Raw genomic sequence first — 13,442 nt, forward strand, 5'->3', positions numbered from 1 at the left:
TCGGACTTGGCTTGGAGGGAGGGAGACACCAGGATGGGTGGGGCTGAGTTCGAATCCCCGCGCGCCGATTGGTTGAGCCGATTGAGAGGAGGGGCGTCAAGAGAGGTGGTGTCTGTGGGGGGGGGGGGAGGGGTTTCAATCCCCGCGCGCCGATTGGTCGAGCAGATTGAGGGGCGGTGTGAGAGAGAGCGGGGGCGGGTGAAGGGGTGGGGCCCAACGTTCAATCCCCGAGCCCCGATTGGTCCATAGCACTTAGAGGGGAGGTGGGGTGAGAGCGGTGGATTAATTTGAATCCCCGCGCGCCGATTGGTCGAGCAGATTGAGGGGAGGAGGGGCGTCAAGAAGCGTGGGGCGGGGGGTTTGTTTGGGTGGGGGGGGTTGAATCCCCGCGTTTTGATTGGCGCAGCGCCACATAGAGGGGGGAGGGAGTGAGAGAGAGCGAGAGCACGGGGGGAGGAGAAGGGCGGGGCCGACCTTGAATCCCCGCGCGTCGATTGGTCGGTTTGAATCGGGCGGTTGAAATCCCCGCGCGCTGATTGGCCGAAGCCGCCGTTAAAAAGTGAAAGTAAAATTTGCGGAGCCTTCAGTTGCCGTTGGGACGTTGACGGAGAGAGTTGGTGAGTGGTGGTGAGTGGTGGTGAGTGGTGAGTGGTGGTGAGTGGTGGTGAGTGGTGAGGGTGAGTGGTGGTGAGTGGTGGTGAGTGGTGGTGAGTGGTGAGTGGTGGTGAGTGGTGGTGAGTGGTGGTGAGTGGTGAGGGTGAGTGGTGGTGAGTGGTGGTGAGTTGGTGAGTGGTGGTGAGTGGTGGTGAGTGGTGAGTGGTGGTGAGTGGTGAGGGTGAGTGGTGGTGAGTGGTGGTGAGTGGTGAGTGGTGAGGGGTGAGGGTGAGGGGTGAGTTGGTGGTGAGGGGTGGTGAGTGGTGGTGAGTGGTGAGTGGTGGTGAGTGGTGATGAGTGGTGGTGAGTGGTGGTGAGTGGTGGTGAGTGGTGATGAGTGGTGAGGGTGAGTGGTGGTGAGTGGTGGTGAGTGGTGGTGAGTGGTGAGGGGTGAGTGGTGGTGAGTGGTGAGGGTGAGTGGTGAGGGGTGAGTGGTGAGGGGTGAGTGGTGGTGAGTGGTGAGTTGGTGGTGAGTGGTGAGGGTGAGTGGTGGTGAGTGGTGGTGAGTGGTGGTGAGGGGTGAGTGGTGGTGAGTGGTGGTGAGTGGTGAGGGTGAGGGTGAGTGGTGAGGGTGAGTGGTGAGGGTGAGTGGTGAGGGGTGAGGGGTGAGTGGTGGTGAGGGTTGAGTTGGTGGTGAGTGGTGAGGGTTGAGTTGGTGGTGAGTGGTGAGTGGTAGTGGTGAGGGGTGGTGAGTGGTGGTGAGTGGTGAGGGGTGAGGGTGAGTGGTGGTGGTGAGGGGTGGTGAGTGGTGGTGAGTGGTGAGGGGTGGTGAGGGTGAGTGGTGGTGAGGGTGAGTGGGGGTGAGGGTGAGTGGTGGTGAGTGGTGGTGAGGGTGAGTTGGTGGTGAGTGGTGAGGGTGAGTGGTGAGGGTGAGTTGGTGGTGAGTGGTGAGGGTGAGTGGTGAGGGTGAGTTGGTGGTGAGGGTGAGTGGTGGTGAGTTGGTGGTGAGGGGTGAGTGGTGAGTGGTGGTGGTGAGGGTGAGTGTAAGTGGTGGTGAGGGTGAGTGGTGGTGAGGGTGAGGGGTGGTGGTGAGGGTGAGTGGTGGTGAGTGGTGGTGAGTTGGTGGTGAGGGGTGGTGAGTGGTGGTGAGGGTGAGGGGTGGTGAGGGTGAGTGGTGGTGAGTTGGTGGTGGTGAGGGGTGAGTCGGTGGTGAGTCGGTGGTGAGTGGTGGTGAGGGGTGGTGAGGATGAGGGGTGGTGGTGAGGATGAGGGGTGGTGGTGAGGGCGAGTGGTGAGGGGTGGTGAGTGGTGGTGGTGAGTGGTGAGGGTGAGTGGTGGTGAGTCGGTGGTGAGGGTGAGTGGTGAGGGGTGAGTTGGTGGTGAGTGGTGGTGGTGAGGGTGAGGGGTGAGTGGTGACGGGTGGTGAGGGTGAGGTGGTGAGTGGTGAGGGTGAGTGGTGGTGAGTGGTGAGGGTGAGTGGTGGTGAGGGTGAGTGGTGGTGAGGGGTGAGGGTGAGTAGTGAGGGTGAGTGGTGAGTGGTGACGGGTGGTGAGGGTGAGTGGTGGTTAGTGGTGAGTGGTGGTGGTGAGGGTGAGTGGTGAGGGTGAGTGGTGAGTGTTAGTGTTGGTGGTGAGTGTTAGTGTTGGTGGTGAGTGTTAGTGTTGGTGGTGAGTGTTGGTGGTGAGTGAGTGGTGAGTGTCACTCGGGAGTGGTGAGTGTGAGTGGTGAGCGTCACTCCTAGTAACACTCACCACTTAGATGGTGATGGTGATGATGGTGGTGGTGGTGATGTTGATGGTGATGTTGATGGTGGTGATGGTGATGTTGATGGTGGTGATGGTGGTGATGGTGGTGATGATGGTGGTGGTGGTGATGGTGGTGGTGATGGTGGTGGTGATGGTGGTGGTGATGGTGGTGGTGATGGTGGTGATGGTGGTGATGATGATGATGGTGGTGATGGTGGTGGTGTTAATGATGGTGATGTTGATGGTGGTGATGTTGATGGTGGTGACGATGGTGGTGACGGTGGTGATGATGGTGGTGATGTTGATGGTGGTGACGATGGTGGTGATGTTTATTCTCAGATCAAGATGGAAAACTACACAAAGACTGAGAAGCTGGGAGAAGGTGAACACAGACACACACAGACAGACACACACACACAAATACACACAGAGACACACACACAGACACACACAGACACACAGAGACACACACAGAGACACAGACACACAGACACAAATGCACACACAGACACACGCACACACAGACACACACACACACAAATACACACAGAGACACAGACACACACAGACACACACACATACACACACAGTGATACACAGACACACACACAGACACACAGAGACACACACAGAGACACAGACACACAGACAGACACACACACAGACACACAGACACAAACACACACAGACACACACAGACACATACACACACAGACACATACACACACACAGACACATACACACAGACAGACACACACACAGACACACACACACACAGACACGCACACACACAGACACGCACACACGCACACACGCACACACAGACACACACACAGACACACACACAGAGACACACAGAGACACACAGACAGACACACACACAGACACACACACAGACACACACACTACACACAGACACTACACACACGACAGACACAGACACTACACACAGACACACACACACAAATACACACAGAGACACAGACACACACAGACACACACATACACACACAGTGATACACAGACACACACAGACACACACACAGACACACAGAGACACACACAGAGACACAGACACACAGACAGACACACACACAGACACACAGACACATACACACACAGACACACACAGACAGACACACAGACAGACACACACACAGACACGCACACGCACACACAGGCACACACAGACACACACACAGACACAGACACACACAGACACACACACAGACACACACACACACACAGACACACACACAGACACACACAGACACACAGAGACACACAGACACACACACAGACACAAATGCACACACAGACACACGCACACACAGACACACACACACAAATACACACACACACAAATACACACAGAGACACAGACACACACAGACACACACAGACACACACAGTGATACACAGACACACACAGACACACACACAGACACACAGAGACACACACAGAGACACAGACAGACACACACACAGACACACAGACACAAACACACACAGACACACACAGACACATACACACACAGACACACACAGACACATACACACACAGACACATACACACACACAGACACACACACAGACACACACACACACACAGACACACGCACACACACAGACACGCACACACACAGACACGCACACAGACACACACACAGACAGACACAGACACACACACAGACAGACACAGACACACACACAGACACACACACAGACACACACACAGACACACACACAGACACACACACAGACACAGACACAGACACACACACAGACACACACACAGACACACACACAGACACACACACAGAGACACACACAGACAGACACACAGACACACACACACACACAGACACACACACAGACACACACACTACACACAGACACTACACACAGACACACACACACTACACACAGACACTACACACACGACAGACACAGACACTACACACAGACACACACACACAAATACACACAGAGACACAGACACACACAGACACACACATACACACACAGTGATACACAGACACACACAGACACACACACAGAGACACACACAGAGACACACACAGAGACACAGACACACAGACAGACACACACACAGACACACAGACACATACACACACAGACACACACAGACAGACACACACACAGACACACACACACACAGACACACACACAGACACACACACAGACACACACAGACACACACAGACACACACAGACACACACACAGACACACACACAGACACACACACAGACACACAGACAGACACACAGACAGACACACAGACAGACACACAGACAGACACACAGACAGACACACACACAGACACACACACACACAGACACACACACACACAGACACACACACACACAGACACACAGACAGACACACAGACAGACACACAGACAAACACACAGACAGACACAAACACACACACGCAGACACACATACACACACACAGACACAGACACACACACAGACACACACACAGACACACACACAGACACACACACAGACACACACACAGACACACACACACTACACACAGACACTACACACACGACAGACACAGACACTACACACAGACACACACACACAGACACAGACACACACAGACACACGCACACACAGACACTGCACACACAGACACTGCACACACAGACACACACACAGACACACACACAGACACACACACAGACACACACACAGACACACACAGACACACACACAGACACACACACAGACACACACACAGATACACACACAGATACACACACAGATACACACACAGACAGACACACACAGACAGACACACACAGACAGACACACACAGACAGACACACACACAGACACACACACACAGACACACAGACACAGACACACAGACACACACAGACACACACAGACACACACACAGTCCCTGTGTGACTGATTGGATGGGTGAGTGAGTGACTGAGTGAGTGACTGACTGAGTGACTGACTGAGTGACTGGCTGAGTGAGTGACTGAGTGTTTGAGTAAGTGGCTAACTGACTGACTGAGTGTGTGACTGACAGACTGAGTGTGTGAGTGACTGATTGAGTGTGTGAGTGACTAACTGACTGACTGAGTGAGTGACTTTCTGAGTGTGTGACTGAGTGTCTAAGTGTGTGACTGAGTGACTGACTGAGTGTGTGACTGAGTGGCTGACTGACTGAGTGGCTGACTGACTGAGTGTGTGACTGACAGACTGAGTGACTGACAGACTGAGTGACTGACAGACTGAGTGAGTGACTGACTGAGTGACTGGCTGATTGAGTGACTGACTGAGTGTGTGTGTGAGTGACTGACTGAGTGACTTTCTGAGTGAGTGTCTGACTGACTGAGTGTGTGACTAACTGACTGACTGAGTGTCTGCCTGAGTGACTTAGTGACTGAGTGTGTGACTGACTGAGTGACTAACTGACTGAGTGTCTGACTGACTGAGTGACTGATTGACTGTCCCAGGCACTTATGGGGTGGTGTACAAGGCAGTCCACAAGTCCACCGGCGCTGTTGTGGCCCTGAAGAAGATCCGCGTTGAGAGCGAAGAGGAGGGAGTGCCTAGCACGGCCATCCGAGAGATCTCCCTCCTGAAGGAGCTGTCTCACCCCAACATCGTTCAGTCAGTCACTCACTCAGTCACTCACTCAGTCAGTCAGTCACTCAGTCAGTCAGTCACTCACTCAGTCACCCACCCACTCATCCACTCAGTCACTCACTCACTCACTCAGTCATTCACTCACTCGGTCAGTCACTCACTCACTCAGGCACTGCCATCCGTGAGATCTCCCTCCTGAAGGAGCTGTCTCACCCCAACATCGTTCAGTCAGTCACTCAGTCACTCACTCGCTCACTCTGTCAGTCACTCAGTCAGTCAGTCACTCAGTCAGTCACTCAGTCATTCACTCACTCAGTCAATCAGTCACTCACTCATTCACTCAATCAGTCACTCACTCACTGAGTCACTCACTCAGTCACTCACTCAGTCACTCACTCAGTCACTCACTCAGTCACTCACTCAGTCACCCACCCACTCATCCACTCAGTCAATCACTCACTCACTCTGTCAGTCACTCAGTCAGTCACTCAGTCACTCAGTCAGGCACTGCCATCCGTGAGATCTCCCTCCTGAAGGAGCTGTCTCACCCCAACATCGTTCAGTCAGTCACTCACTCAGTCACTCAGTCAGTCACTCAGTCACTCACTCAGTCACTCAGTCACTCAGTCAGTCACTCAGTCAGTCAATCAGTCAGTCAATCACTCACTCAGTCACTGCCATCCGTGAGATCTCCCTCCTGAAGGAGCTGTCTCACCCCAACATCGTTCAGTCAGTCACTCACTCAGTCACTCACTCACTCACTCTGTCAGTCACTCACTCAGTCAGTCACTCAGTCAGTCAGTCACTCACTCAGTCAGGCACGGCCATCCGTGAGATCTCCCTCCTGAAGGAGCTGTCTCACCCCAACATCGTTCAGTCAGTCACTCAGTCACTCACTCAGTCAGTCACTCAGTCAGTCACTCAGTCAGTCACTCACTCACTCACTCATTCACTCACTCAGTCACTCACTCAGTCACTCACTCAGTCACTGCCATCCGTGAGATCTCCCTCCTGAAGGAGCTGTCTCACCCCAACATCGTTCAGTCAGTCACTCAGTCACTCACTCAGTCAGTCACTCAGTCAGTCAGTCACTCACTCACTCACTCATTCACTCACTCAGTCACTCACTCAGTCACTCAGTCACTGCCATCCGTGAGATCTCCCTCCTGAAGGAGCTGTCTCACCCCAACATCGTTCAGTCAGTCACTCAGTCACTCACTCAGTCAGTCACTCACTCAGTCACCCACCCACTCACCCACCCACTCATCCACTCAGTCAATCACTCACTCACTCAGTCACTCAGTCACACACTCAGTCACCCACCCACTCACCCACCCACTCAGTCAATCACTCACTCAGTCACTCATCCACTCAGTCAATCACTCACTCAGTCACTCACTCAGTCACTCACTCAGTCAATCACTCAGTCATTCACTCACTCAGTCACTCACTCAGTCACTCACTCAGTCAGTCACGGCCATCCGTGAGATCTCCCTCCTGAAGGAGCTGTCTCACCCCAACATCGTTCAGTCAGTCACTCACTCAGTCACTCAGTCAGTCACTCAGTCACTCAGTCACTCAGTCAGTCACTCAGTCAGTCAATCAGTCAGTCAATCACTCACTCAGTCACTGCCATCCGTGAGATCTCCCTCCTGAAGGAGCTGTCTCACCCCAACATCGTTCAGTCAGTCACTCACTCAGTCACTCACTCACTCACTCTGTCAGTCACTCACTCAGTCAGTCACTCAGTCAGTCAGTCAGTCACTCACTCAGTCAGGCACGGCCATCCGTGAGATCTCCCTCCTGAAGGAGCTGTCTCACCCCAACATCGTTCAGTCAGTCACTCAGTCACTCACTCAGTCAGTCACTCAGTCAGTCACTCAGTCAGTCACTCACTCACTCACTCATTCACTCACTCAGTCACTCACTCAGTCACTCACTCAGTCACTCACTCAGTCACTGCCATCCGTGAGATCTCCCTCCTGAAGGAGCTGTCTCACCCCAACATCGTTCAGTCAGTCACTCAGTCACTCACTCAGTCAGTCACTCAGTCAGTCAGTCATTCACTCACTCAGTCACTCACTCAGTCACTCACTCAGTCACTGCCATCCGTGAGATCTCCCTCCTGAAGGAGCTGTCTCACCCCAACATCGTTCAGTCAGTCACTCACTCAGTCACTCACTCACTCACTCTGTCAGTCACTCACTCAGTCAGTCACTCAGTCAGTCAGTCAGTCACTCACTCAGTCAGGCACGGCCATCCGTGAGATCTCCCTCCTGAAGGAGCTGTCTCACCCCAACATCGTTCAGTCAGTCACTCAGTCACTCACTCAGTCAGTCACTCAGTCAGTCACTCACTCACTCACTCACTCATTCACTCACTCATTCACTCACTCAGTCACTCACTCAGTCACTCACTCAGTCACTGCCATCCGTGAGATCTCCCTCCTGAAGGAGCTGTCTCACCCCAACATCGTTCAGTCAGTCACTCAGTCACTCACTCAGTCAGTCACTCAGTCAGTCAGTCACTCACTCACTCACTCATTCACTCACTCAGTCACTCACTCAGTCACTCACTCAGTCACTGCCATCCGTGAGATCTCCCTCCTGAAGGAGCTGTCTCACCCCAACATCGTTCAGTCAGTCACTCAGTCACTCACTCAGTCAGTCACTCACTCAGTCACCCACCCACTCACCCACCCACTCATCCACTCAGTCAATCACTCACTCACTCAGTCACTCAGTCACACACTCAGTCACCCACCCACTCACCCACCCACTCAGTCAATCACTCACTCAGTCACTCATCCACTCAGTCAATCACTCACTCAGTCACTCACTCACTCAGTCAATCACTCAGTCATTCACTCAGTCAGTCACTCACTCAGTCACTCACTCAGTCAGTCACGGCCATCCGTGAGATCTCCCTCCTGAAGGAGCTGTCTCACCCCAACATCGTTCAGTCAGTCACTCAGTCACTCATTCAGTCACTCATTCAGTCACTCACTCAGTCAGTCACTCAGTCAGTCACTCAGTCACTCACTCACTCACTCAGTCAGTCACTGCCATCCGTGAGATCTCCCTCCTGAAGGAGCTGTCTCACCCCAACATCGTTCAGTCAGTCACTCACTCAGTCACTCAGTCACTCACTCAGTCAGTCACTCAGTCACCCACCCACTCATCCACTCAGTCAATCACTCACTCACTCTGTCAGTCACTCACTCAGTCACTCACTCAGTCAGTCACTCACTCAGTCAGTCACTCAGTCAGTCAGTCACTCACTCACTCATTCACTCACTCAGTCACTCACTCAGTCACTCACTCAGTCACTGCCATCCGTGAGATCTCCCTCCTGAAGGAGCTGTCTCACCCCAACATCGTTCAGTCAGTCACTCAGTCACTCACTCAGTCAGTCACTCACTCAGTCACCCACCCACTCACCCACCCACTCATCCACTCAGTCAATCACTCACTCACTCAGTCACTCAGTCACACACTCAGTCACCCACCCACTCACCCACCCACTCAGTCAATCACTCACTCAGTCACTCATCCACTCAGTCAATCACTCACTCAGTCACTCACTCAGTCATTCACTCAGTCAGTCACTCACTCAGTCACTCACTCAGTCAGTCACGGCCATCCGTGAGATCTCCCTCCTGAAGGAGCTGTCTCACCCCAACATCGTTCAGTCAGTCACTCAGTCACTCATTCAGTCACTCATTCAGTCACTCACTCAGTCAGTCACTCAGTCAGTCACTCAGTCACTCACTCAGTCACTCACTCAGTCACTCACTCAGTCAGTCACTGCCATCCGTGAGATCTCCCTCCTGAAGGAGCTGTCTCACCCCAACATCGTTCAGTCAGTCACTCACTCAGTCACTCAGTCAGTCAGTCACTCATTCAGTCAGTCACTCAGTCAATCAGTCACTCAGTCAGTCACTCAGTCACTCACTCACTCATTCACTCACTCAGTCACTCACTCAGTCACTCACTCAGTCACTGCCATCCGTGAGATCTCCCTCCTGAAGGAGCTGTCTCACCCCAACATCGTTCAGTCAGTCACTCAGTCACTCAGTCAGTCACTCACTCAGTCAGTCACTCAGTCAGTCAGTCACTCACTCACTCACTCATTCACTCACTCAGTCACTCACTCAGTCACTCAGTCACTGCCATCCGTGAGATCTCCCTCCTGAAGGAGCTGTCTCACCCCAACATCGTTCAGTCAGTCACTCAGTCACTCACTCAGTCAGTCACTCACTCAGTCACCCACCCACTCACCCACCCACTCATCCACTCAGTCAATCACTCACTCACTCAGTCACTCAGTCACACACTCAGTCACCCACCCACTCACCCACCCACTCAGTCAATCACTCACTCAGTCACTCATCCACTCAGTCAATCACTCACTCAGTCACTCACTCAGTCACTCACTCAGTCAATCACTCAGTCATTCACTCACTCAGTCACTCACTCAGTCACTCACTCAGTCAGTCACGGCCATCCGTGAGATCTCCCTCCTGAAGGAGCTGTCTCACCCCAACATCGTTCAGTCAGTCACTCACTCAGTCACTCAGTCAGTCACTCAGTCACTCACTCAGTCACTCAGTCACTCAGTCAGTCAATCAGTCAGTCAATCAGTCAGTCAATCACTCACTCAGTCACTGCCATCCGTGAGATCTCCCTCCTGAAGGAGCTGTCTCACCCCAACATCGTTCAGTCAGTCACTCACTCAGTCACTCACTCACTCACTCTGTCAGTCACTCACTCAGTCAGTCACTCAGTCAGTCAGTCAGTCACTCACTCAGTCAGGCACGGCCATCCGTGAGATCTCCCTCCTGAAGGAGCTGTCTCACCCCAACATCGTTCAGTCAGTCACTCAGTCACTCACTCAGTCAGTCACTCAGTCAGTCACTCAGTCAGTCACTCAGTCACCCACCCACTCATCCACTCAGTCAATCACTCACTCACTCTGTCAGTCACTCACTCAGTCACTCACTCAGTCAGTCACTCACTCAGTCAGTCACTCAGTCAGTCAGTCACTCACTCATTCACTCACTCAGTCACTCACTCAGTCACTCACTCAGTCACTGCCATCCGTGAGATCTCCCTCCTGAAGGAGCTGTCTCACCCCAACATCGTTCAGTCAGTCACTCAGTCACTCACTCAGTCAGTCACTCAGTCAGTCACTCACTCACTCACTCATTCACTCACTCAGTCACTCACTCAGTCACTCACTCAGTCACTGCCATCCGTGAGATCTCCCTCCTGAAGGAGCTGTCTCACCCCAACATCGTTCAGTCAGTCACTCAGTCACTCACTCAGTCAGTCAGTCACTCACTCAGTCACCCACCCACTCACCCACCCACTCATCCACTCAGTCAATCACTCACTCACTCAGTCACTCAGTCACACACTCAGTCACCCACCCACTCACCCACCCACTCAGTCAATCACTCACTCAGTCACTCATCCACTCAGTCAATCACTCACTCAGTCACTCAGTCACTCACTCACTCAGTCAATCACTCAGTCATTCACTCAGTCAGTCACTCACTCAGTCACTCACTCAGTCAGTCACGGCCATCCGTGAGATCTCCCTCCTGAAGGAGCTGTCTCACCCCAACATCGTTCAGTCAGTCACTCAGTCACTCATTCAGTCACTCATTCAGTCACTCACTCAGTCAGTCACTCAGTCAGTCACTCAGTCACTCACTCACTCACTCAGTCAGTCACTGCCATCCGTGAGATCTCCCTCCTGAAGGAGCTGTCTCACCCCAACATCGTTCAGTCAGTCACTCACTCAGTCACTCAGTCACTCACTCAGTCAGTCACTCAGTCACCCACCCACTCATCCACTCAGTCAATCACTCACTCACTCTGTCAGTCACTCACTCAGTCACTCACTCAGTCAGTCACTCACTCAGTCAGTCACTCAGTCAGTCAGTCACTCACTCACTCATTCACTCACTCAGTCACTCACTCAGTCACTCACTCAGTCACTGCCATCCGTGAGATCTCCCTCCTGAAGGAGCTGTCTCACCCCAACATCGTTCAGTCAGTCACTCAGTCACTCACTCAGTCAGTCACTCACTCAGTCACCCACCCACTCACCCACCCACTCATCCACTCAGTCAATCACTCACTCACTCAGTCACTCAGTCACACACTCAGTCACCCACCCACTCACCCACCCACTCAGTCAATCAGTCACTCAGTCACTCATCCACTCAGTCAATCACTCACTCAGTCACTCACTCAGTCATTCACTCAGTCAGTCACTCACTCAGTCAGTCACGGCCATCCGTGAGATCTCCCTCCTGAAGGAGCTGTCTCACCCCAACATCGTTCAGTCAGTCACTCAGTCACTCATTCAGTCACTCATTCAGTCACTCATTCAGTCACTCACTCAGTCAGTCACTCAGTCAGTCACTCAGTCACTCACTCAGTCACTCACTCAGTCAGTCACTGCCATCCGTGAGATCTCCCTCCTGAAGGAGCTGTCTCACCCCAACATCGTTCAGTCAGTCACTCACTCAGTCACTCAGTCAGTCAGTCACTCATTCAGTCAGTCACTCAGTCAATCAGTCACTCAGTCAGTCACTCAGTCAGTCACTCAGTCAGTCACTCAGTCAATCACTCACTCAGTCACTCACTCAGTCACGGCCATCCGTGAGATCTCCCTCCTGAAGGAGCTGTCTCACCCCAACATCGTTCAGTCACTCACTCAGTCAGTCACTCACTCAGTCAGTCACTCACTCAGTCACTCAGTCACTCACTCAGTCACTCACTCAATCACTCAGTCACTCACTCAGTCACTCACTCACTCACTCAGTCACTCACTCAGTCACTCACTCAGTCACTCACTCAGTCACTCACTCAGTCACTCACTCACTCGCTCACCCACTCACTCAGCCACTCACTCAGCCACTCACCCACCCACTCACTCACTCACCGACCCACTCACTCACCCACCCACTCACTCACCCACTCACTCACCCACCCACTCACTCACTCACCCACCCACTCACTCACTCACCCACCCACTCACTCACTCACCCACTCACCCACCCACCCACCCACTCACTCACCCACCCACTCACTCACCCACTCACCCACCCACCCACTCAGTCACTCACTCACCGACCCACTCACTCGCCCATGACGGTGATGATGATGCTGATGATGATTGTGATGATGATGATGATCATGATCGTGTTGATGATGATGATCGTGTTGCAGGCTGCAAGATGTGCTGATGCAGGACACAAAACTGTTCCTCGTCTTTGAGTTCCTCTCCATGGACCTCAAGAAATATTTAGACTCCTTACCTAGCGGGACCACTCTGCAGCCAAACCTTGTGCAGGTGAGTGAGTGAGTGGGTGAGAGGGTGAGTGGGTGAGTGAGTGGGTGAGTGAGTGGGCGAGTGGTTGGGTGAGTGAATGAGAGGGTGAGTGAATGAGA

General features: G+C 52.9%; 1 protein-coding gene across 2 annotated transcripts in view; it reads left to right on the forward strand.

Annotated features, from left to right (window-relative positions):
* Window positions 1–519: 519 nt before the first annotated feature.
* Window positions 520–13,442, forward strand: part of LOC116937039 (cyclin-dependent kinase 1-A-like) — a 52,210-nt gene continuing 39,287 nt past the window's right edge. The window contains exons 1-4 of one of the 2 annotated variants that reach the window (XM_076063596.1): window positions 520–617; window positions 2,679–2,721; window positions 5,844–6,000; window positions 13,221–13,344. In XM_076063596.1, coding sequence (XP_075919711.1) covers window positions 2,685–2,721; window positions 5,844–6,000; window positions 13,221–13,344 — 318 coding nt within the window. In that variant the 5' untranslated portion in view covers window positions 520–617; window positions 2,679–2,684. Of the gene's footprint in view, window positions 628–2,678; window positions 2,722–5,843; window positions 6,001–13,220; window positions 13,345–13,442 lie in introns of both variants that reach the window. The other variant, XM_076063597.1, reaches the window with a different exon arrangement.

The sequence above is a fragment of the Petromyzon marinus genome, unplaced genomic scaffold, assembly GCF_048934315.1.
Source record: "Petromyzon marinus isolate PM22_M1 ecotype Great Lakes invasive population unplaced genomic scaffold, UKy_Petmar_22M1.pri1.0 PM_Scaffold_161, whole genome shotgun sequence".
Classification (NCBI taxonomy): domain Eukaryota; kingdom Metazoa; phylum Chordata; class Hyperoartia; order Petromyzontiformes; family Petromyzontidae; genus Petromyzon; species Petromyzon marinus.